The sequence below is a fragment of the Capsicum annuum genome, chromosome 4 (genome assembly GCF_002878395.1).
Source record: "Capsicum annuum cultivar UCD-10X-F1 chromosome 4, UCD10Xv1.1, whole genome shotgun sequence".
NCBI classification, from domain to species: domain Eukaryota; kingdom Viridiplantae; phylum Streptophyta; class Magnoliopsida; order Solanales; family Solanaceae; genus Capsicum; species Capsicum annuum.
Window position 1 is genome coordinate 58,161,235 of NC_061114.1, and position 25,533 is coordinate 58,186,767.

General features: G+C 30.7%; 1 protein-coding gene and 1 pseudogene across 2 annotated transcripts; one reads left to right on the forward strand and one right to left on the reverse strand.

Moving 5' to 3' along the window:
• The first annotated feature begins 483 nt into the window (after positions 1 to 483).
• Positions 484 to 2,335, forward strand: LOC107869757 (annotated as a pseudogene).
• A 983-nt stretch (positions 2,336 to 3,318) lies between these two features.
• On the reverse strand, positions 3,319 to 17,175 carry LOC107868112 (red chlorophyll catabolite reductase, chloroplastic). 2 transcript variants are annotated; one of them, XM_016714706.2, is made up of 3 exons: positions 16,736 to 17,175; positions 3,879 to 4,131; positions 3,336 to 3,791 (listed from the first exon to the last, which is right to left on the reverse strand). In XM_016714706.2, the coding sequence occupies exons 1-3, from the start codon at positions 17,066 to 17,068 to the stop codon at positions 3,520 to 3,522; spliced, it is 858 nt and encodes a 285-aa protein (XP_016570192.1). In that variant the 5' UTR covers positions 17,069 to 17,175; the 3' UTR covers positions 3,336 to 3,519.
• Positions 17,176 to 25,533: the final 8,358 nt, after the last annotated feature.

A 25,533-nucleotide genomic window follows, 5' to 3' on the forward strand; every position in this document is an offset into this window, starting at 1 on the left:
AAAGAAAAAAACGATCAAACAAAATAGAAAAAAAAAAGAGCGAGAAAAAAAAAAGGCAAGAAAAAAAATAAAGATTAAGAAAAAATGAAGAATTAAAAAATTGAGAAAATGAAAAATGTGAGGAAAAAATAAAAATAAAGTTTGAGAAAATAAGGGAAAAAACTGATAAAAATAAAAAATAAAAGAAAAATAAAGATTAAAGACAAATGAATTAAATAAAGGAAAACAAAAAGAAATAGATAATGCTTGAGAAAAAAGAAAAAAAATAAAGGTCCAAACAAATGAATTAAAATATAAAAATAAAATTAAAGAAAAAAATAAAAAGTGAAAATAATAAAACATAAAATAATAAAATTAAAGTAAAAAAATAAAAAAGTGAAAATAATAAAAAATAAAATAATAAAATGAAAGGAAAAAATAAAAAGCAAAAATAATAAAAAATAAAATTTGAGAGACAAATAAGTATGAAAAGTTTAAAAAATATATTTAAAGTATAAAGGGATAAAATGATACTTGTACTGTACTTAAAAAGTAAAGAAGATTATTTTGTAAACACATTTTTTATTAGAATCAAATATCTAAAATGGACCCTATTTGAATCTATGGCATGCAATTTTCCGGCCATAATTTTCTCTGTCCTTATAAGAAAGTGTATATTTCCACTGCCATTTTCCCAACCTCAAACACCCTCTGAACATTGCATTTTGAAACTGTGAAACAAACTCAAGATTTTCAACATTACTATTTCCTCACACTTACTTTGAGTAATTAAATTCAATGAAGTTTTGAACTTTACTGAGTTGTGGCACTTAAAATTTGGATTCTTGATTTTAATTGTACTACTACTATATGGGGTTTGATAAAGACAAAGCAAGTTCATTTTCCCATGTTATACAAATCCCAAGAGAGGATACACCACTTTTAATGGACACCCAACACCTTTCTTCATCTTCCAAGACTTGTGCTAATGTTTTCATAGCATTAGTTGGAGCTGGAGTTCTTGGTCTTCCTTATAGTTTCAAGAAAACTGGATGGCTCATGGGTACTCTTATGCTTTTATGAGTTGCCTCACTTACTTAGCATTGTATGATGCTTTTGGTGTATACTAGGCAAAAGCTTGAATCCCATTATAAAGTTGCCAAGATTTCATCTTTTGCTGATTTGGGATATGCTGTTTGTGGATCAATAGGTAGATGTACTGTTGATGCTATGATTGTTCTTTCTCAAGCTGGTTTTTGTATCAGTTACTTGATTTTTGTAGCTAATACTTTAGCACACTTATTTAATAATTCTGTTACAAATCCAATTCCTACAATCTTGGGGTGGTCACCTAAAAAGGTGTATATTTGGAGTTGTTTTCCATTGAATTCAATTCCTACACTTACTCGCTTAGCTCCTTTGAGTATATTTGTTGATGTTGTTGATTTAGGTGCTATGGGGGTAGTTATGATTGAGGATGTGTTGATCTTTCTCAAGAATAGAACTGTTCTTGAAGCATTTGATGGGTTCAGTGTTTTCTTCTATGATCTTGGTGTCTTGTCTGTCTATGTTTTTGAAGGTGTTGAATGGTTTTACCATTGGAAGCAGAGGTGAAAGACAAGGACAAATTTGGGAAAATTTTGGGTTTTGTCTATGGCTTTCATTTCTTTGGTCTATGGTTCTTTTGGAGTATTGGGATATTTTGCCTTTGGTGAGGAAACTAAAGATATAATCACTACTGATTTTGGAAGGGAATTGTTAAGCACATTAGTGCACATTGGACTATGCATAAATATGTTTTTCACTTTTCCACTGATGATGAATCCTGTTTAAGAAGAAATGGAAAGAAGATCATTTTGTGAAGGTACATACTGCTTTTGGCTGAGATGGTTGTGGTTTTGGCAGTCACTTTAGTGGCATTGATGGTGCCAAATTTTGCAGATTTCTTGTCACTGGTTGGCAGCAGTGTGTGCATTGTTCTTGTCACTTAATTGTGTTCAAGAAACAACTGGCCTGGCATGGTCTAACTTTTGATGTTGCACTTGCTTTAATAGGTGCAGTTTCAATGGACTGGCATGCTGGAGATATTTGCAGTCAAAGCTTGAAGTTGGCTACTTGCTTCGCATTACAATTGAACTGAATGAATCATGAGAGATATTCATGTACTTTCTAGCTTAGGTTGAGCTCAAGTTGCTGGGGAGGAAGAGGAGGAGAAGAGGAGAGACTTGTTTAATCCTCACAAGGAATTTTTTTATTTATTTTATCCCCATTGTAGTTTTAATAATCTTGTAAGATTTCACCCATCGAGAAAACATCTACCAACTATTTTTTAATTGGACTTTTTAATTATTTTATTTAATTTAGATTCTATTTTAATTTATATATTAAATTTATCGTCGGAATCATACAAATGATTCACAGAATCAAATATTTTTATATCTTTGGTCGTCCTCACATTATGTTTTTATCCTATGAGGAAATTACACTTGTTGGTTTAAACCTATTAGGTGACTACACAGGCCATGGCTGTTTATTCATTTTCTGTATAGACTGCCCTTCATTTTCAATTTTTTAAATTTGTTTCTTATATTAAAAATTTATTAGTTTATTTGTTTGTTTCACCAAATCATAAAAGATAACTTTTAATTTTTTTTTCTATTACTCATCTTTTTTCTTTAGAATTTCACATGAATTTTTTTTAATTGGTCAATATTTTTTTTATTAAGTTTTTTTCTTCTTTATTTTAAAATGTCACATTTCACTTTTTGAAAATCAAATTATATGCACTTTAATCAATATTTAAAAAAAAACATCACTAAATTGATAGAAACATTGTAATTTATAGTTTTATTTTTCATAAAATATTTGAAAAGCTAATTTATAATATTAAATACTTAATTAATTTAACATATTGTAGCTTCAAATTCTATCAAATGGTCTTTTGAAATATAAAATGGTGAAATCTGAGCAACCTTTGAAGTAAAATTTTCTTTTACCACCTAATATATCAACCTTTAATATTTTTGTTTCTTTAGTGACCTCGATTGTTTATAACGCGCTTTATATTTATCCTAAATTTACTAGTTATTTATATATATAGCGTAATTTTTCAGCGAAAGGTGTTCATTTGACCACCTTTGCCACAACGTAGCTCTGCCCCTGGTTCCCATGGCGTGAACTCCTAACCTTCAGGTCACAACTTTACTAAATACTCCAAGGCTCCCCTTCGAATGATGCCACCATTATAAAATTAAAAAAAAATAAAAATTAATCCTAGTTTAGCTAGTGAAATTTCTAAATCGAATACAGTTCTTGCACTTGAGAAAACATCAACATGCAGCATGACGAATCTAGGATGGATCCAAATAGAAGAATACAACTTTTATAGTTACTCTCAAGTTACTTCTTTTAATTGTACTGTAAGTTGAAGAATAGACAAGTTACATGCAATAATCACCTTCTGTATTTAATTGTACTGTAAGTTGAAGAATAGACAAGTTACATGCAATAATCACCTTCTGCATTCTCAGAACAAGAGATTCAACTGTTGTAGATTTCCCTTAGTACTCCTAAAACCCGGTTCGCTACTTCTTGCCCGAAAAGCCTAGGAAAACTTGATTCAAGATCTATCTCAATAGTCTTGTTCCTATTTATTCGATCCCTTTTAGCCACAGTTTTACTTTCATCATCTGTCAATCTTCTCTCAGCACAAGCACACAGATCCAACCATGTATCCAGCATTACCTTAGCAACAGGACTTATGTGATCCCGAATAAGTTCATCAATTTGAATGGGTTGTGTAGGTTCGGTTTCTACAGAAAACAAGATAGCTGATGGAGAGACAACAGCTCGAATATATAAAGATGAAGAGAAGTAAGGCTTCACCTCGGGTAGCTTACCGAGAAGTTGTCTCTGCTTGTCTAACTGTGTGTCTTCATAAAAGGTCTTAAGGTAATCGGGATGTTGGACAAGGTCCTTTCGCGGAGGTAAATCAAGAATGAGGATGAGAGTTGTTGGACTGCTGCATATAACTTCAATTAAGAAGTTTGGTGCATCAGTTGAAGGTCTCAAATATGCTGAAAGGCTTGTAATATTCAACGCTCCACCTGTGGGTAAGTTGCAATGAACCCAACTACCAAGTATGAAATCAACCTGTCACAAATTCAAAAGGCAAAAAATATTAACCTCAACTAATGAGAAGTTGAAATTGTTTATTGTGTGTTCCCATTATCTTTTACTATATGTGTTAGAAAACCCCCACTTTGTGGGAATATACTGGGTATGCTATTGTTGTTGTATACGTGTTATAAAAACAACATCAAATCACAATAACGAAACAAAACTTTACAAAGAACTATAAGCAGAGGGATGGCACGGGACAAGAATAAATGACCGGAAGCCAGATCTAAATTCAAAAATGAACAAGCAGAGGAAGACTGAATTGATGAACTAACTAGATGTTCCTCAAGATTTCCTACTCGTTATCTCTGCATTCTTATGTATAACTTTCCCAGAAGAACATCAGCATGTATAACTTTCCCAGAAGAACATCAGCTGGAAGCAATTTGCAGAACCGCAGAAAACTACAAATTGCTTAAGGATAATTCTTGAATCAAGCTGTTAGCTAGGTTGCGCAATTTTGGATGCATATTCTCTCTCAAGGTTCTCTATGATAACCATACATCTTTTTGGCAAAACACCCAAATGGCATGCCGGACCCAACCCAAAACACTATTCATACATACACCAATCCACTCTCATCTCAACAAACTGCGGCCTCTCTTACACCTACAACTCAGTAAAACACACTCTCTCTCCTACAATCACCATCGGTTAGTTTGAAGCGATCCACCCGGAAAACCCAAACTCGCCAGAATCAACACAGCAATGAAACATCATCCCGTGTTTCTTCCAATCCTTGAGAAGTACAAGACATGGACAATAATAAGCTCCTAGATCTTTCTTGCCCTCAACAACCCAACAATTCTCCAAATCCTCAAAGACACCATTTAACATCAACCTATTCCTTCACCGATCATCTGTGCAACACCTCAGGAAAACATTACTCAATTGAAACCCACCCACCAAAATCATACACCCCCTCAGCAAAAAATCTCCTCAAATTTCAACCCACCCCCTTCAAAGTTCCAGTTCGGATACTATTTCACGAACTACCTTGGCACCTACTCAGATGTTCCATCATGTCCAGGCTAGTTCAGTCTATTGGTAATGTTGTGGCACCTGACCAGGTTACCTACTGTAAAACTAGAGGTAACGTGGCAAAGGCGAACATGGAAATTAATCTTCCCAAGCCTAAGAAGGAAAGTATATGGCTAGGATTCAAAAGGCCGGATAGCACCGAAGATGACAAGTAGCTGGAAGTTGAATATGAAGACTCCTGCAGCGTCAGTTGGTAAGTCAAAACAAATTATCAGTGATGTCCACTTTCTGAAGATTACATTGTTATAGGGAGATCAACAATATAGCAAATGGCTTGTAATCCGGGTGAAAGCACAAGGCAGAATACAGTATTCACAGTTCACACAGGAACTAACTCTCCCTTTGAGGCTTAAAAATTGGTTGAAGAATGATATTCTTAGGTATCCAACTTTCAAAATCCAGGCTCAAAAGAAGAACTTCACCTTTGAAAATGGTTAACACAACTATCTGATTTTGTTGGAACTGGTTTTTTTCTCAACTATCAGCTTCTCTCCAAGTTTACTACTTTTTGCAATCTCACGTTTTCTAGCTTTAGCAAAGGATGAGCTCTTCATCCTTCATTTATCCCGGGGTGGCATTTACAAGTTCACATGCCCTCCTTTTATAACTTATGAAACCTTTTATGGATGCAATAAAATGATTAGGACTCAACCCTAATCCCCAATATAGGTGTTTTTAAATAAAAATTAAAAAAAAAATAAAAAATTGTTAGCTATGCCAGAGTGTATTAATCAGGACGTGAAAGATTATATAAAAGGGTCTATTTTACATTCGCCGTCTGTATTGTGTTGATTTTGAATACTTACAGCCCATCTACGAACCTACTAAAGAATTAGGAAGCTCCTTTTCCATGTACAGACTTAGGGTCATGTCCAAATAAAAGGAATTTTAAGATCTCTTAAATTGTTCGAGATAGCTTGGAAAGAAATGCTCAATTTAGAATTAGCACAAAGGAAACAGATTTGACAAAAATCTTGTTTTAACTTGATAGGATAGAGAAAACCAAAGATTGACAAAGTAATTCAAATACATTTGTTGCTCTTCTTAACTCCCCTCAGAAGATTATACAAATAAGTATTTGGCATTTCAATTCATTTTACTACTATTAATGATAAGTTGACTTGCTGATTAATTGACTTGATAATGTGTGTTTTGATAATAGACAAGTTACGTGAGAACCAGGGTCTCCCATGCTAACTGATGTAAAGCAATGCAAGTGAAACAGTACCAAGTGCATTTAAGGAAGGATATCGGGGTCACGAGTTCTAATTGAGGAAGAAGGATCTTTTGGGATCTATTCATGGAAGTTGCATTAAACAGAGGTGTAAAACCTCATGGAAAATAATTAGGGTTGCGGATAGGGGTGTGCAAAAATCGAACCGACCAATAAACCGAACCGATAAAAATGTTACTGATTTATTGTTATTGGGTTATTGGTTAACGATTTTTTAATGATTTTATAAAAAAAAATTATTGGGTTATTGGTTCGGTTTGGTTTTTTCTTATTGGGTTATTGGGTAAACCGATAACCCAATAAGAATATATATATATATATATATATATATATATTATATATTTCTCTTAATTTCTCTTTAAACTCTACAAATAAACAAACCTATTATTTCAATTATACAAACTCTTAATTTCTCCTAACCACATTTAGTTCAAACTTGAAGATTATAGTAAATTAAAACACATTATGTAGGATTTTTGTTTGCAATTAAGATTCGAATTTTTTCATGTTAGTTACTACTATTTTTATTTTATGAATATTTTCTTATCGGTTAAATCGAAAACCAAACCGTTAAGGACTAAAAACCGACAAACCAAAAACAGATAAAAAATATCTTATTGGTTTGGTTATAGGTTTCGCATATTTAAAAACCGAAAACCGATAAATCGAACCGATAATATGTAAAACCGAACCGATCCAACCGATGCACACCCCTAGTTGTGGAGCAACATCCTTAATTATCTCCTATATAAGGAATACATCTGATCTCGACTGAGATCTAAAGTAAATCGCAATGATTAAACACACAAGAATATTTTGAGAATTTTCTGATAAACAGAAAAATGGACAAATGAAACTCGATTAGAGAGAAATGAAATTAACTAATGATTCACCATAGCCACAATAACCTGTAGAATTAGATGAGGAAAGAATTTAGAAGGAGATCGAAGAGAAGAGAAAGATTTTAGATGACGAGAGAAATGAATTGAGAAGAGAGGGAAGAGGTGGCCTTATTTGCCATGTTCCAATTTTACTTGGTCACAAATATTTCTTGGAGCAAGATTATTGTCATGCGATGGTAAATTTTGACCATTTACTATTTTTCTTTCTAATACAATGATACGAGTACGATCGTGATTGTAGATCAATACGTAAAGAACTCGTGCTCAGGTGACTGGCCAACTAATGGAACAAGCTTTGGAGTGTTGACTCATTAAGGGCATTTTAGTCATTTTGTAATAAGTTGTAACCTAGGCTATAAATAGAACATATTAGGTCATTTCCTCATAACTTAGATGATATTTTGAGAGCTCTTTGAGAGTGTTCATACAAGTGTGGATATCACTTGTGACAAGTGTGGAATCACTTGTGTCGGTTGCTTGTTTTGATACGTTGGTTGCTTGGGGATTCCGTTCCCTTAAGGTCATCGTAAGAACTTGATGTTATTTGTATGAATTCTTGGGTCTTAATGTTCAATATACACTTTGGTTCATAGTGTTTGTGCATTGTGTGTCAAGTTATCTATCATTCTATCTTATTATTGTTGTTGTGTTCATTCTCGGTTTTGAGTGTCCAAACCCGAGACCTTGTTGTGTCATTTTTGTTCTTGTTATTGTGTAGTAATCTTAGTTTATGACTTGCTGATTATAGGTGTTGAACACCTTAGAATCTTGTTGTTATCGTGCTTGTATTGTTATTGTGTAGTGAATCTGAGAGGGGTCACTAAAAGGGGTCCTCGGTTCTTCAAATCATGAACTGTTTTGGTGTGTGTTAGTGTCTTCCTTGTCGATCTTGTATCATTTGGTATCAAAGCATGGCTTGATTTTGTTTTCACAAGATCAATCTTGGGCTAGCTAGCTTAAAAATACAAAAAAAAAAAAAGGAAAGTGTAGAAGTTGTTCTTGTTCTTGGCCGAGACATGTTTTTTTGTGGCTAGATCTTGTAGTCTTTTGTTTGTTTAGATTGTTTCTAGTGTTGGTTTCTTTCTCACCAACACTAAAGTGTCTAAATCTAAAGGTTTGAGCTTATGTTGTTGACCTTGTTGATGTAAATTGGAAGTTGTTCGTGTGTTGATATTGCTGATCTTGGCCGTGTGTTGCAATTGTTGTGGACTTGGAGGTGAATGTTGGTGGTGTTCTTGAGAAATTATTGTTGAGATCTTGTTGTTCTTCACATTTTGACATCTCTTAATCAATATAAAATATAACATAGATCCAAAAAAGGTGTAAGATAAAGTTGAAAAGTTGTTGGTGAAGAGACTTGGAACGCATCACTTCAAAGACTTGTCAACCACTTTTCCATATTTCAAGGACCTTGTTTTGTGGGAATAGTAAAGTCAAGTCTCACTTTTTAAGTTGGAATTTGAAAAAGTTTCCAAGACTTGAATTTTTCCACCAAAAGACAAACTCATCCATTCCAAATTGTATCAAGACAAAAGCTTCAAATTGGTGATTAAAAAAAAAAATTGTGTGGGACCGCGACCAATTACGTGGCTGCCACATCATCAAGTTTTACTGTTCACGCAACATAAGTAAGCTCGAATTTTTTGATTTCTTAGTTTCTAATCTTTGTTTCTTAGTTGCATTTTGTTGATTCTATTGCTAATTAACAAACTAGTAATTGTCTACTAGGTTGTAAATTAGTTTTGGGTCCGTTTATTCGTGTCTACGTTTCTGTGTGCTTTTATCTTTTCGAAAACTCGTTGTAGCCTTTTGACTCAAGTACATACAAATTTATTTTGAGTCATTGCAAAGAAAAATCCATTCCGACCTTAAGCCGCAAGTGGGATCAAGTAACTTCATTGGAGTAAAAACAGTGTACCAACACTTGTGAGACGAATTGAGTGATACTTGAAAAAGTGTGAGCTTGAGAGTTAGTGAGGATGATTTTTGCTAACCTTAACTTGTTATTGATTGTGTTTTGTTTAGTATTTCTTATTAGGTAGATGGCTTCGGGTGAAGGTAGTCCAAGAGCCTCGAGAAAGGTAACCATGGATGCTTTGTTGGCGGTCATAATGAGCGTGAAACATGATCTTAGTGGTCGAATAGAGAGGATGGAGGAAAGGATGGCCGGGATGGAGGGTTCCTTTTCAAGGAGAATGGATACATTGGAAGTTCGTTTAGATTCCAACCATTCAAGTCTGAAACACTACCACGCCTCGACTAGTGGACATGCTACCACCCCGGATACATTTCCCCAATTGCTCAATCCACCTAGACCAACCCATGAACCCATCCACCAAGTCCCTACTTATCCAAAAAAACCGAAGTCAAGTCCATCAAGAAGCTTCCCAAATCCGAGACCCCCTTGATATGCCAAGAGCACCACTAAACCAAAACCAACCAATCCAAATTGATGATGTGGAAGGTGAGGGTCTTTATGGAGGTGAGGGGTTAGATGAAGCAACTCTCTTTGCGGAATTTGTGTGCAATAGAAGAAGAGCTTATGGCGGGGGACATAAAGGTCGAGGGGGAAGAGTTGGACCGGCTCCTCAAGGTAGGGGCAACTTGGGACACCGACCTCATGTTCAAGAAGGTCTAGTGGACCAAGGAGGCAATATGGGTAGAGACACGGGCCTAAATTCCATTAAGATCACTCTTCCTTCTTTCAAAGGGACTAGTGATCCATCTCTTTATCTTGATTGGGAGTTACAATGCAATCGGATTTTCCAACTCAACGAATTAACTTCCCAAAAGAAAGCCGCACATGCCATTGCTCAATTTGAAGGTTATGCATCTACTTGGTGAGAGACAAAGCGGTTGCAACGGGCAAGGAATGACAATCTTGACCTTCCGGATTGGGATGAATTGAAAGCTCTTATGAGGGAGAGATATGTCACGGAAAGGTACAAACAAGAGCAACTAACAAAGCTCTACAACTTGAGGCAAGGAGATAGAAGTGTGGAGGAGTATTATGATGAGTTTCAAAACTTGATCCTACGTCTTGACATAGTCGAACCTCCAAATCATTGCCTAGCTCGGTTCAACGGTGGCTTGTGCTATGAAGTTGTTTCTCAATTAGTTGTCCCCAAGTTTGACCGAATTGAGGACCTTGTAGAAGCGGCCATTGAAGTTGAAAGGAACAATCATGCTAAGAAGACCTTCGGGTGCGACATGTCCTATAAGACCTTAGAGAAGAAGCCATTTGATAAAACAATCCAAAGGTATCCACGACTTCAAGGTACTAATTCTTCCACTCCTAATCCTAAGGGTATCGTTTATTTTAAATGTCAAGGTTGGGGTCACAAAGCTAGCGAGTGCCCAAACCGAAGGAACATTGTACTAATGGAGGGTGATAAAAAATGATGTTAGTGAAGGAACCCCTCAAGAGGATGATGGAGATGATGGTGAACCCGAGAGGGTGGTGGAAGAAGGGGAAGTTAATGTGCCTTGTGGATTGATGAGGAGAACACCTCATGATGATGCTTGGCCCAAAGAAGGTGAGATCTTGATTCCACTTTGACCTCTTGATGATGAAGAACCGGAGAGTACACTATGGTCCTTGCTCCAAGGAAGTACACTTTTCTTTTTGTCTTGTTTCTTGTCACACTTAGGTGGATAGACAAGTATTTCTTTTGGTGCTTAAAAGGGTATCTTATTCCCCAAGTTCCCACGGCATGTGTAGAATGTACACTCGTGGTTTGATATTTTTTTGTTGATTATGCTAACTTTAACCCTCATGTCACGAGAAGTATGTGTTCTTTTGTCTCCTCTATTGTTTTGAAGGTTCGGATTCGAGGTCGAATAATTTTTCAAAAAGGGAAGAATGATACGAGTACGATCGTGATTGTAGATCAATACGTAAAGAACTCGTGCTTGGGTGACTGGCCAACTAATGGAACAAGATTTGGAGTGTTGACTCATTAAGGGCATTTTAGTCATTTTGTAATACGTTGTAACCTAGGCTATAAATAGAACATATTAGGTCATTTTCTCATAACTTAGATGATATTTTGAGAGCTCTTTGAGAGTGTTCATACAAGTGTGGATATCACTTATGACAAGTGTGGAATCACTTGTGTTGGTTGCTTGTTTTGAAACGTAGGTTGCTTGGGGATTCCGTTCCCTTGAGGTCACCGTAAGAACTTGATGTTATTTGTATGAATTTTTGGGTCTTAGTGGTCAATATACACTTTGGTTCATAGTGTTTGTGCATTGTGTGTCAAGTTATCTATCATTCTATCTTATTATTGTTGTTGTGTTCATTCTCGGTTTTGGGTGTCCAAACCCGAGACCTTGTTGTGTCATTTTTGTTCTTGTTATTGTGTTGTAATCTTAGTTTGTGGCTCGCTGATTATAGGTGTTGAACACCTTAGAATCTTGTTATCGTGGTTGTATTGTTATTGTGTAGTGAATCCGAGAGGGGTCACCAAAAGGGGTCCTCGGTTCTCCAAATCATGGACTGTTTTGGTGTGTGTTAGTGTCTTCCTTGTCGATCTTGCATCATACAACTTAGAGATCCAAGTCTGTATCCTGTAAAAGGAGCGTCATTTTCATATTCCAAGAATATACCAAATTGAGAAGAATTAGTTGTATTTAATATTTTCTTTATAGAGACCACGGTTGAAAAATGCTTATGAACACTTCTTTGGATTGATCTTGTGAGGTTACTCTAGATATTTTAAGATATTAAAGTATTTAATTATTTTAATTTTATACCCTTTTGTGCTTTTGAACTCTCTTTTATATCAATTGGTGTTAGTAAATTTGCCTCAAAATATAAAAGAGAGTACAAAATTAGAGTAATTGAATACTCAATAATTTCAAAGAATAAGATCACTCCAAAGGAGGGGTTCGCCCAAGTGTCTCTCAACATAACTCTCTTACAAAATAGGGTTATTTACATAGATGAACTCTTTTATATTAGTTATTACCCTTTATAGGATACTTTCTTATTTATTACGGTTTATGGCATAACTTTACATTTAATAACCAAAAAAAAAAAACAATTAGCTTTCTGATCTCCATATCCCACCTCGTCTGTTTTATCTTTTCTTTGTCCGTCTTCTCTTTCTTTGAAATCACACACATCGACCAACTCAACCAGCCATCCCTCGTAGTCTTCTCCGGCGAACTCAGGTCGCCGGGGCAATCACGAAACAACAACACAATATTACCCTTTACAACTCTCCGATTCTACATTTTTTCTGGAGAAAATCCACCACCAATGATGTTATTTGGTGGTTGTTATAAGGAAGAAATAAATTGGGGTAAAGAAGTTGTTGGTTGATCTGGCTGGGTGAGTTGCCGTGAGAAGATGAGTGTTGTTTAGTTGGCTATTTCGTCGAAAAATTGAAAAATGAGAGGTGATGGGTTTTAGATTTGGCCGAAAAAACTGAGGCGGCGTTGGATGGAGGAGAAACAAGTGGGTAGTGGTTGTTGGTTGCTCCGGCAACATGAGTTCGCCAGAGAAGATAAGGATTCTTTGATTGGTTCGCTGAAAAAAGGGAAAAAAAAAGGAAGTTGTGAAACTGTTGATTTCTCCGACGATGTGTGTTTGACAGAGAAGACAAGGTTGTTGGGTGGTTGGTTCAGCGAAAAAATAAAAAGAGGGATGGTGGTGATAGTGGAGGTTTGGTCGGAGTTTGATGGTGGACGAAAGAGAGATGAGGTGGGTGGTCGGAGTAGTTGTTTGATTGTGGTATTTTTCCAATTGTTTGTCGGATTTTGGTGGCTTGAGTTGGTGTTTTCTGGATTGTTTCGTGGCTGGTTTGATTGAAGATGGTGAGTTCAATGGTGGTGGTGGTGATCTCTGGAGAAGAAGAGGTGAAGTTATTAAATTTGTATTAAAAGTGAATTAAACATAAACGACAATTGTAATACAATTCGAATTCATATATAATATTTATAATAATGTCTTAGTTATATATATTCACCATATATATTGAAAATACGTATAATATATTGAATTCAAAATGTATTATAATTGTAACTTTTTTTTTTATGTTAAAAACTTATTATATTTGAATTTCAACCATTTAAATTAGTTCATGTGTTATCATAGTAAAATGGTATTAGAAATAAATTATATATGTATTTGACTATATTTGATTAAAAAAATTAGGGTATAATCTATAAACTAAAACGATGTACTATAATTTGTAAATAAAGTTATATATTATACCATTTATGTAAATGACCCTACAAAATACTCTTTAAAAAAAGAAGAAAGCACACAAAATAAAGAGCCTCTTTGGACGGGCTTATAACTCATGATTTTTGGTTTATTTTTGTTATTTTGACTTGGAAAATAAGCACTTTTTTGTCTTAGCCAAACACTTTAAAAGGGTCAAAAATACTCCAGAACTATCTGAAATAAATCAAAAATACCCCTCGTTAGTTTTTTGGCTAAAAAATACTCATCTGTTAAATATTTGACTCAAAAATGTCCCTCCCTCTAACATACCACCTGGATAAAAAAATTCCAAGTGGCATCCATCCACGTGTAAAATTTCCTCTTTAATTCCATAACCCAATTTATAATCCAATCCGACCCATAATGAAAAAAAAACGATTTGGATTTAGTTTTCGAGTGTGGTGATCAACCTGTAACACAAAGAAATGGTTATGAAAATTCAAAGGACTCAATTCCACCACCATTGTTTCATTACTGTGGAAACCACTCGAGTTTCGACATTATTTGTCCTGATTGGTCGTTTTGGGGTTGTTAAACATTCTTGTCTTTCCAAGTTCAAAGCCAATGTTAAGTGGAATTAATATCTGTTGGTTTGTATTAAAAATACAATGCTCCTGTAAACAAGCATGACCTCTATAGGATAGAAAATCCAGTAGGACTAAGTGAAAATACGACAAAGATAAGATTCCTGCATAACACAAGAAAATGAGACAAAACGAGTTCTCCAAGAAAGGAAAAACTCTGTAAACAGACTAACTACCGATGTTCCAGGAAACCTTTAAAGAGTTCTGGTTTTATGAGCATATAAATTATTTGGAGGAATAAATACAAGCTATTGCATAGCAACAGATTTAGGCAGAGTTGGAAATTGACCTTTCCCGTATTGCTTGCCAATGCGACCAAGCAACGACTTGGCAATAATGGATCGGTTTTTTTTTTTCATTATGGGTCGGGTCGGGTTATAAATTGAGTTGTGAAATTAAAGATGGAACTTTACATGTGGATGATGATTTGGTATGGCCACATGGCTTTTTTTACGTAGGAGGATATGCTTGGTGGAATTTTATTAGAACAAGGGGTATTTTTGAGCCAAAATATTTAACAGAGGAATATTTTTGAGCCAACAAACTAATGAAGGGTATTTTTGATCCATTTCGGATAGTACAGAAATATTTTTTATCCTTTTCCGTTAAAACTATTTTGACTTAAAAGCACCTAAAATAAGTTCATCCAAACCGACTCTAATTCTTCTCAAATTGATGTATCTACAATGAAAGAGAAACATTCTATTTATAGTTGCAGATCCCTGGGCTCCAAATAGTATTTTTCTACTTCACAAACACAAACTTGCTCTCCAAGAATAAATCACAACCAAGTATTTCACAAATAGGCTTGAGCCTATATATGTGGATGGACTCCGGAAAATTGTCAATTTGTAAAGTCAAAATGGCTGGCCAAAGCCAAACACACTTGATTTGCCATAGAAGGTTTTACAGTTCAAGGCTGGAAGGACCTATACACAAATGCAACGTAGGGGTAACCCAACTCTGTATACTAATTCAACAAAACATCCCACAGGAAGTACTCATTCCTATATCATAATACCTACAATACAAGTCACCGAATAATACCACTGAGATGAATATACGCAACTGCAAACATGAATGAATATGCAATCAATAGTTTATTTGTGTTACTCCCTCTAATTCCAACTCATCACGCGACATGATTAAAAGCGAAATTAAAGAGCATTTTGATAGATTCTACATATTTTTAATCAAAAGGGTATTTGGCCAAGAAAATTTTCACTTTTTTTTTTTCAGATTTTAACTCCAAAACATGTTTGGACATGAAATATTTTCACCTTTTTTAGGAAAAGAACTTCAAAAAACACGTTTGGCCATAACATTTCGAAATTCAACTTGAGTTGAATTCCAGAATTTTCAAGAATTAAAAAAAAAGGAGTTATTTTCACTCCTCAATTAATATTCATGCACAAAGACAATTCTAATTTTCAAATATCATTTTTCACTCTAAGTAGGTGTTTGGCTATGAAAATTACTTTTTTCTGGAGTTGGAGTTGAAGATGAAGTTGGAATTGTGTTTGGCCATATCTTTTTGAAATTTTTTTTTAGACTTTTGAAAAAACTTTTTTAAATATGATTTTATGCCGTCAACTTTTAAAAATTATCAAAATCACCCAACTACTAATTTACGTACTAACATAATATCAAATATTGAGAAATTAATTTATATATCTCCAATTGATAAAATAATTAACAACAAACTAATTATTATGATCGTCATTCTTCTAAAATTTGAATAAAAATATCACAAGCACGAGCTAAATAAGTTTATCTAACCATAATTGATTGAATAGAGAAAGTATATTTTGATAAATATGATTAGTATATTTTTTATATTCTTAAATTTGAAAATTCTTATTATTTCTGAACAGATTAGTGCTAATTTTTTGCTTTTTCTTAATTAATGATATTGATTTTTCTTGAATATTATTGTATCGTAAATATGGATATTACATTATGTTTGATATGCGACTTTATTGATCATTTTTTAATAATTTATTAAAATCATAATAGCAATTATATGATATATACAGAAATTTAGAATAACAAGAAAAAATATTAAATTTCTTATTTTTAAATAAGAGAATGTACTATGACTTATATTTCTATAATATAGTTTATTCAAGACAAAGGTTGATATATATTTTCATCATAAATTGTCATTTACTTCACGTTAGTAAATAAAAGAAAATTATAATATCTTTAATAATTAAAAATAATGTTACACCATTTTAGTTGTAGTTATAAGAGGGATTTGTATAAAAATTTAAAGATTGGGTTATATGTAATAATAAAGTCGAAAATGGAAATGAAAAATTGTGAAAACAACTATTTCACTTTTTGAAATCCAACTTCGGAATAATTTTTTGAATTTTTATAACCAAACACCATAATTTTTAAAAAAGTAAAAAAAATCCGAAAAAAAGTGAAAAAATTTTACGGGCAAACGGGCCCTAAAATAAAAATATTCTTCTTCAATTTTCAATGGAACGTGACCAAACGCCCACTAAAATAACCAAATTTAAAGCTCTTATTTATTTTCTAAAATTTCGTGTTAAGTCAAAACCAATCAAAATGTTACCTGAGAAGCTGAGTTTCCAGATCTGACATAGAGAGAACCATGAGCAGTACCCGTTTGATTTTCAAAGTACTGCACATCTGAAGGCAAAGTACAAGGAAGTAGAGATGTTCCAAGCCGATTCTCCAGAGTAGATACAAGTTCCACCATTAACTCCTTATGTGGAACAGACACATAAGGAAATTCCTTGAATTTCAATTGACGATTATCACTATAGTGTTCCATGGGAATTGATGATGAACAAGAGAAACGTTTTAAGACTGGGGAAGAAGGGAGTGAATTTGTTAGAAGTGGAGTGGAAAATTGGGCGGAGAAAAGTGCTATTGGAACAGCCATAGCATGGCTGATGGCAGGATTGTCATGTATATTTAGTTTTTGGAAACGAAAAGAACGTCAAGGAAATTACCCGTGGTGTTTGATACATTTATTTTATTTATTTATTTGGAAAATAATCTGGCATCTTACTTATTTTTAGTATTTGATAAGTAAGAAAAAAGATATTCCTCTGAGTTTGACTTGATTGATAAAATAAAAAATATTTAAAATTTATGATTTAAAATACATTATAAATATTTATGTGATTATAAATTATTATTAAAAATTATTATTAAAAATAAAAGAAAATATTTTAAAATTAAATTATTGTTAAATATAAAAATATATCATTTCTTTTCGATGAATAAAAAGATAAATAAGTTATATAGGGTGTGTTTGGTATGATGGAAAATGTTTTCTGAAAATATTTTCCTATTTTTCCTTGTTTGGTTACAATAAAATGTTTGGAAAATATTTTCCACAACAACTCAATTTGAGGGAAAATGACTTCCCTCATGGCCAAGGGTAAGTCATTTTACAGAAAATGACAAATGTAACTTATGATCCCACCCCCACCCCTCTTTTCCACCCCAACAACACTCATATTCACATCACTCAAAAAATTCACATTTCTCAAAATTTACATTACTTGAAAATATTTTTCACTATTATTTACTTCAATTTTTCACTGCCTGAAATAAAAAATAGTGAAATCCGAATTTTTTTTATTTTCAATGTTCGTTGAATGTATTGTTATTTTATATGCGTAGAGGAAGACTTACCTATGTTACTTTTGATAATTGTATATTTCATTTTGTCATCGATGTAACTTATTTTACGAGGTTGAATAAGCTTGTCGTTCCGTTATATTTCTATTGATTATAGTATCTTGAGATTGTCCAGATAAAATATTAAAAAATATCTCCTGTATTTGCTAATTAATAGTTGCTTAAATTTAGTGATTGTGATATTTTAATATTCGATATTGATATTATTTGTTATGCTTAAATTAATTCTTACAAATTGTTGAGTTGCTAGAGACACTGATATATTAGTTAACAGTTAGTAGTATTTTCTAAAAAAATATTTTTTCACACATCAATCAAATACTAAAAAATATTTTTCTAAAAAATAGTTTCTACTCACCAACCAAATATCATAAAATATTTTTTAAAAAATATTTTTCATTCACCAATTAAATATGAGAAAATAAATAGAAAATCAACTTATTTTTCAGAAAAATATTTTTCAAGAAAACATTTTCCATTGTTTTGCTGGAAAATATTTTCCATCCTACCAAACACACCCATTGAAACAAAGTAATATCACTTATTTCAAAAACATCTTTATATAAAATCTAATAAAATTGTATGGAAATGAGAGTGGGTGGAATGTGGGGCCTCGGAGGTGACAGGAGGGAATGATCAAAAGAGGTTGGTGTTTGGGGAGCAAAATGATAGGATAAACATGGAATATCACTTGTACTAATTCACATTTGTATCTAGAGGTGTACAGATTAAATCGTTAAGTAAAATCGAATCAATGAATCAAGTCAAATCGAGAAAAAATAATAACTTATAGTTTGGTTTGATTGATTTGACGTTAGAAAAATAAATGACCATTCTTAATTTGATTTGGTATTAATAAAAAAATAAGTCAAACCGAACCTGAATCAAACCATCATAATATATATATATATATAGATATATAATATATGAACTTTTTTATACATAAAATATTAATTATAATCTACTTTTTAAATATTTTTTCAACTAGTTTTAGTAATTTTCAATAATTCTAAAGTAGATGTAGATATATAAAATACATAAAGTAGCATACTTAATTATTAAATTACAAAAAATAACAACACTTTTATCAAATTACATTTTGTAGCATATGTATTTGTATGTATTTGTATTTTTGTAGCAACAGTTTGCAAAAATACAAAATACATATTGATCATAATGGCAGTAAAAATCATATGTATTTGTATTTTTGTAGCAACTGTTTGCAAAAATACAAACTACAACTTACTATATTATATAATTATGAAACTGTTGCTATGAAACTCATAATTAAGGAGATAAGTATGTTATTTTTGAATTTTTCCCATAAAGTAACATACTTAAGTATTAAATTACAAAAAATAACAACACTTTTATCAAATTACATTTTGTAGCATATGTATTTGTATGTATTTGTATTTTTATAGCAACAGTTTGAAAAAATACAAAAATCATAAGGGCAGTAAAAATCATATGTATTTGTATTTTTGTAGCAATAGTTTGCAAAAATACAAAATACAACTTGCTATATTATGTAATTATAAAACTGTTGCTATGAAACTGATAATTAAGGGGATAAGTATGTTATTTCTGAATTTTGCCCTATATATATTTAGATTTAGGCCTTTAAGTTATAATATTTATCCATTAATTGCTAATTAAATGATCGAAAACCCAATATAAACTTAAAACTTAAACTTTTCACTATTCATCTCACTTTTTAGTTTCAAAGAGTTTTTCGTTCCTCATTTTTTTATAATTATGATTTTTCATTAGCACATGAGTGAAAACATATTTGATCTAATCTTCGATCATAATATAATTGTAAAAACCAAAGATTATAAAAAAAAACTCAAAAAAAATTGAAAAATTCGAAAAAAACAACTAAAACCTAAACCGAAAAAATCAATTTTATGTTGGTTTGATTTGATTTATAGTTTTAATAAACCTATATGATTGATTTGATTTTTTTTAATAAAAATTGAACCAACCTGACCTATGTACACCCCTATTTGCAACTTTCATTAATGAGGTTATTTTTCCTCATTTTCAAGAATTTAATACTAATTTTTTTAAGAAAGGAAAAGTGGTTGTATAAGAATTGGAGTGAAAATGGGCGGAGAAAAGTGGACTTGGAACAACCATGGCTGGATTGCCATGTTGGGTGTCTATGATTCTTGAAAAACTAACTTAGCTGGTCGAATTGAACCATTTCAAATCAATTTTTAGGTATCTCTTAATAAAATCTACAGTTTGTATATAAATTCATAACTGAATCGAATAATTGGGTTGGATTTCTATTTTATAAAAGTTCATCAAAAAACATACTTAAACAATATCGAATAATGTGTATAAAATATTTGTATATTATATTTAAAAATAATAAAATATTAAAAAAATTATTTAGATCAGGGGTAATGAAAGTGACTACAAGCTGCAACATAACTAATAATCAAAGTCATAATACAGAAACTTATCTACTACTGCAATTGAAATTAAATTCGTTTTAGCATCTCGACTTTCAAGTAGTAATTAGTAAGTTACAAGGTATTCCAATGATCTCGAGTAACAAGCTACAACTTATTAGATATTTTTCATTCCTTATAATCTAAATTTCTCTTATTGGATATCTAATTTAATCTCCATTCTTGATTTTTATCTTAATTGATTTTCTTTCGCTTGTATGATCTAAATTATATTTTTGTCTTTACTTAAATAATTTACACTACCATAAATTAATTGGAGTAGTAAAGTAATAGGATGAATCACTATTCTTGCTTTCTTTTATGTTTTCTTGATTCACCACCTTTTAGACAATAGAAATATTTAGAAAGTACTTGTAAAAGTCATATACAAGTAAGTATGCGTGGTAGCATCTTCTAACTTTTATATGTTCTTTTAAAAAATATCAAAAATTAGTCAAACCGTATCAATACCTAAGAGAAATCGAAATGATGGGACGCTTTTCAAGAAATTAGTTTTGGTTATATAAAATAAGATAATCAAATTTTTTGTATGATATAAATTTTATAAAATAATCCTACGAACCTTACCATTGACACCCCTAACCATGTCTACAGTACTAGATATAATATTATTTTTTTGTCTTAATTTATATGACATAAATATAATTTAGATAGTCAATTAAATTTTGTATATGATTTATAGATAGTTTAAGTTGTTAACTATTATGATTTATAATATTCCCCCTTTCCCAATTTATGTGTGGCTTTTTGATTTTCAAGAGTGAAACAATTTAAGTTTGACTATAAATTTGGGCACGAAATTTTCAAGTTTTTTAAAATAAAATGTATATATTTGAATTACGTAAAAAGTATTATAAGTCACAATTATTGACAATTCAAAATATTTAAAAGACATAAAAATTGCCGTTAAAAATAAACTTGCTCGAACTTTGAAATTCAACAAGTGACACATAAATTGAGATGAAGGAAGTATCTTTTATAACTTTTTATTAATTAAATAGTAGTGAAAACTCAGTTTTCCTTTCAATTGTTTAGGAATCAATTTTATCCAAAATAGGGACTAAATTGATCCAATTAAAAATGGCAAAGCTTCACATATTAGCCAACCTGTACTCCTCTTAACTAACTTCTCCATCGAAGTTCTAGTAATTATATTTAATAAATTTTAGGTAGTGATTAAATGTATTTAGGATTCAAATATACAAATATTAACTAACAGATTTTATTACTATTTCATTTATATTTAGAGATTAAAAAAAAAGGAAAGGGAGTAATTTACTTTCATTATTCTGTCCAACCTATATTTTTTTTTTCAAATCTTTTGTTTCTTCTTTTTCCACATGGACTGTTATAACTTACTTTTTAGTTTTTAAATACAAAAATAGAATTCAAACTAAAATTGCTCTGATTTCTTTGTATGACTTCAAAATTTAAAAAATAATTTCAATGTAATTATACATTCAATGTATTTATCCAAAAAAAATTAGCTATGAATAGAAATACAAATGTAGAATTGATACAAATGAAAATTACTTAAGTAAGTTTCCTAAATAGTCACTCAAGTTTTGAAAATTTCTTTTAAATATCACTTATTTTCATTTAGGACCACAATGTCACTCAACTATCACTCTTTTTCTCAAAAAATACTAAACACCTTAAAAGTATTTTTTAAGTAATAAACCATCTAACTCATCAAACTCATTTAACCAAAATTATAACTTTTTCTTTTGGAAAAAAATGCATTAATTTAATTTTCATGTTTAGGAATTCTTCACCACACTTAATCTTCACCATATTACTTTACATGCAAATTAAGATCTCTAGATGACTTATTTAATTTAGTAATATTATTTTCTTTAGAAAACAATTGATCTTTGTAGGCAATTCTATATAAAAACCTAAATAATCATCTAGGAAAATAACTCTAGGAAAAAAAGTATAAATACCTAAGTATGAGATTTTCTTCTTAATAAATTAATGTTTTTTTTTAAAAAAATAAAATTATAATTTTGGTTAAATGAGTTTGCTAAGTTAATATGTTTATTATTTTCTTAAAAAATGATAGTTTACTGATATGACACGCTAATTAGAAGAGGGGGAGACTTTTGAGATATTTAGTGATTCTTTGAGAAAAATATTGATAAGTGAGTGATATTATTGTCTTAGCAAAAATAAAATTGATAGTTATAAGTGACTCCAAAAATATGGATAACAATCCAAGAAAATAGTTTTAGAAACAAAAAAAAAAGTTTAAGTAATGGAAAAAGATTTCTAAGCATGAAAAATTCCTTTTGAATAAATTAATATATTTATTTTAAATAAAAGAATAAGAATATAATTTTGACTAAATAAATTTGATAAGTTAAATAGGTCTATTATTAAAAATATAATTTAAAGCCATGGCTTGCCAATTAGAAGAGAAAGAGACGTATGAGATATTTAATTTTTTTTTATAGAATAATAGTGATAGCCGACTCATATTATTACTTCTACAAAAATAAAAGTAATTTTTGCAGGTAATTCAAAAAATATTGAGTGACCATTGAGAAAAATAACCCTTGAAAAAATATATGTCATGTTTTAGTATCAATAAAGTTTTTCTATGCATAATTTTTTTTTTGAATAAACCAATGCCTTCTTTTCAAAAAAAAAAAAAAGGCATAATACATAAATATGATCCTAAACGCCAAATTATAACTTTGACCTTAAACTTTGATAGTGCACAAATATGACCTTTAACTATTTAAAATTACACAAATATGACCTCCGATCCTATGTGGTAAAATGCGTGTTGTACACGCAAAACTGGACGTGTCGGGCTAAAAATTTGAGCGTTCCAATAGTTAAAAAAGGGGTAAAATGACTATTATGCCCTTACTAATTCCTTTTTATATATTTAAATGACTTTTTACTATTATTTTTTTCATTATTTTCAGCTCAAAAATGAAACTATACTAATAATAATAAAAAATTATAGTTTTAAGAAAATATTATTAAATTAAAGTTATTAAATTAATGTTATTAAAATATTATTAAATTAACGTTATTAGAATGTTATTAAATTAACATTACAAAACCGTTATTAATAAAACATCATTAAAACGTTATTAAGGGCAGTAGTAGTAGTTTATTAAATTAACGTTATTAATAAAAGGTTGTTAAGGGCAGTAGTAAAGGTATTATAAATTAATGTTATTAAAACGTTGTTATATTAACGTTATTGAGAAAACGTTATTAACGGCAGTAGTAGTAGTATATTAAATTAACGTTATTAATAAAATTTTATTAAGATGAAAATTTTATTAAAATATTGTTATTATTATTATTATTAATAATAATAATAATAATAATAATAATAATAATAATTAGTTATAGTAGTAGTAGTGGTATATTGATAAAAGCAATAGTAGTACGTAATATGTAAAAATAGTAGTAGTAGAATATTATTATTATTATTATTATTATTTTTATTATTATTATTATTATTATTATTATTAATAATAATAATAATAATAATAATAATCAAAATGACGTTGTTTTAACATATAGAAGCAAAATGACGTCATTTTAAGTTCCAGATCAAAAGTCCTCCCAGTCAGCCCTTTTAATGACGTGGCACCGTATGATTGGATTACATTTTCAAGTAGGAGCAAGTGAAACTCACGCATGGAGGTCGCAAAATCGAAGGTCATATTTGTTCAGGTTTTAAATAGTTAAAGGTTCTATTTGTGCACTATCAAAGTTTAAGATCAAAGTTATAATTATAGTTTGATTAAATGAGTTTGATGAGTTAAATAAGTTTAGTATTTTAAAAAAAGTGGTTTTAGTGACATGGCATGCCAACTAAGAGAGAAGAATGTTTTTGAGGTGTTTAATACTTTTTGAGGAAAAGAGTGACAGTTGAGTGATATTGTGGTCCTAAATAAAACATAAGTGATATTTGAAGAAAATCTTCAAAACTTGGGTGGCTATATAGGGAATTCACTCAAATCAGCTCTGAATATAACATTCAAATACAAGTACAAACACTTACAACTCATATCTTAAAGATAAATACAAATTGATACAAAATTTAATAGTATAAAATGGATATAAATTCATATTTTATGTATAAATATACAAATTCAAATGTACAAATGTAAATTTAAAATGTATGTAAAATAAATATAATAAATAAATATAAAAATACACATGCACTGATAGAAATATACAAACAAATTCACTTTATGAATAAATATAATTTATACAAAATACCTTTGAGTTACATACAAACACATGATAATTGTATACCTATATGTAATGTATAAAATATGAACCAACATATTTTATATAAATAAAAAGCTGACTATACAACTTATATGTACATCTTATACATGTATATAACAACAGATGATAATTGTCTAATTGCATATTAAGGCTATTTGTATACATATATACATTAAAAAATTGGCATTGTATACATGTTTGTGTGTAACTAATAAAAAAAGAAAGATATATAGACATATGTATATCTATTGTATATATCAAATGAATATACATTTAGGTATATACAAAATACCTCCTTAAATCTTTTTTTCCTTTTCCTTCTGGTTATACCAAATACCAATAAAAGATTATACAAACTGAGATATACCTAATTTCTACTAGAAGAACAAACATAGTTTATAGAAATTAACTTAAAAAATATACAATTTAATTTTATACAAACATATGTTTGTATACCTATATGTAATAACGTAAAATATGAACCAACAGTTTTTATACAAATCAAAAACTCATTATACAACTTATATGCATATTTTATATGTGTATGCATATGTGTATGTCAACACATGACTATTATTTGCATACATACACACACACACTAACATATATACATAAAAGAATTGACACAGTATTACAGAATTATATATAACTAATAGAAAAGAAACACACACACACACACACATATATATATATTGTGTACGTATTGCAACCTTTTTCACACGAGTTTACATATTGTGTATGCAATGATCCTCACAGTCATTTTCCTTGTTTTCATGCACTTTCGGTATCTAGAGCTTTTCTATAACTGTCCCAAGTAATTTATGACTTGCTGGGATTGACAGTTCGGGTTTCGGGCAGTTCGCTTGAGAATTTTAGTGATACCAAATACATTGTGGAATATTTAATCGAAATTAACATTTAATAGAAATATAATTTATTAGCCTTCTAA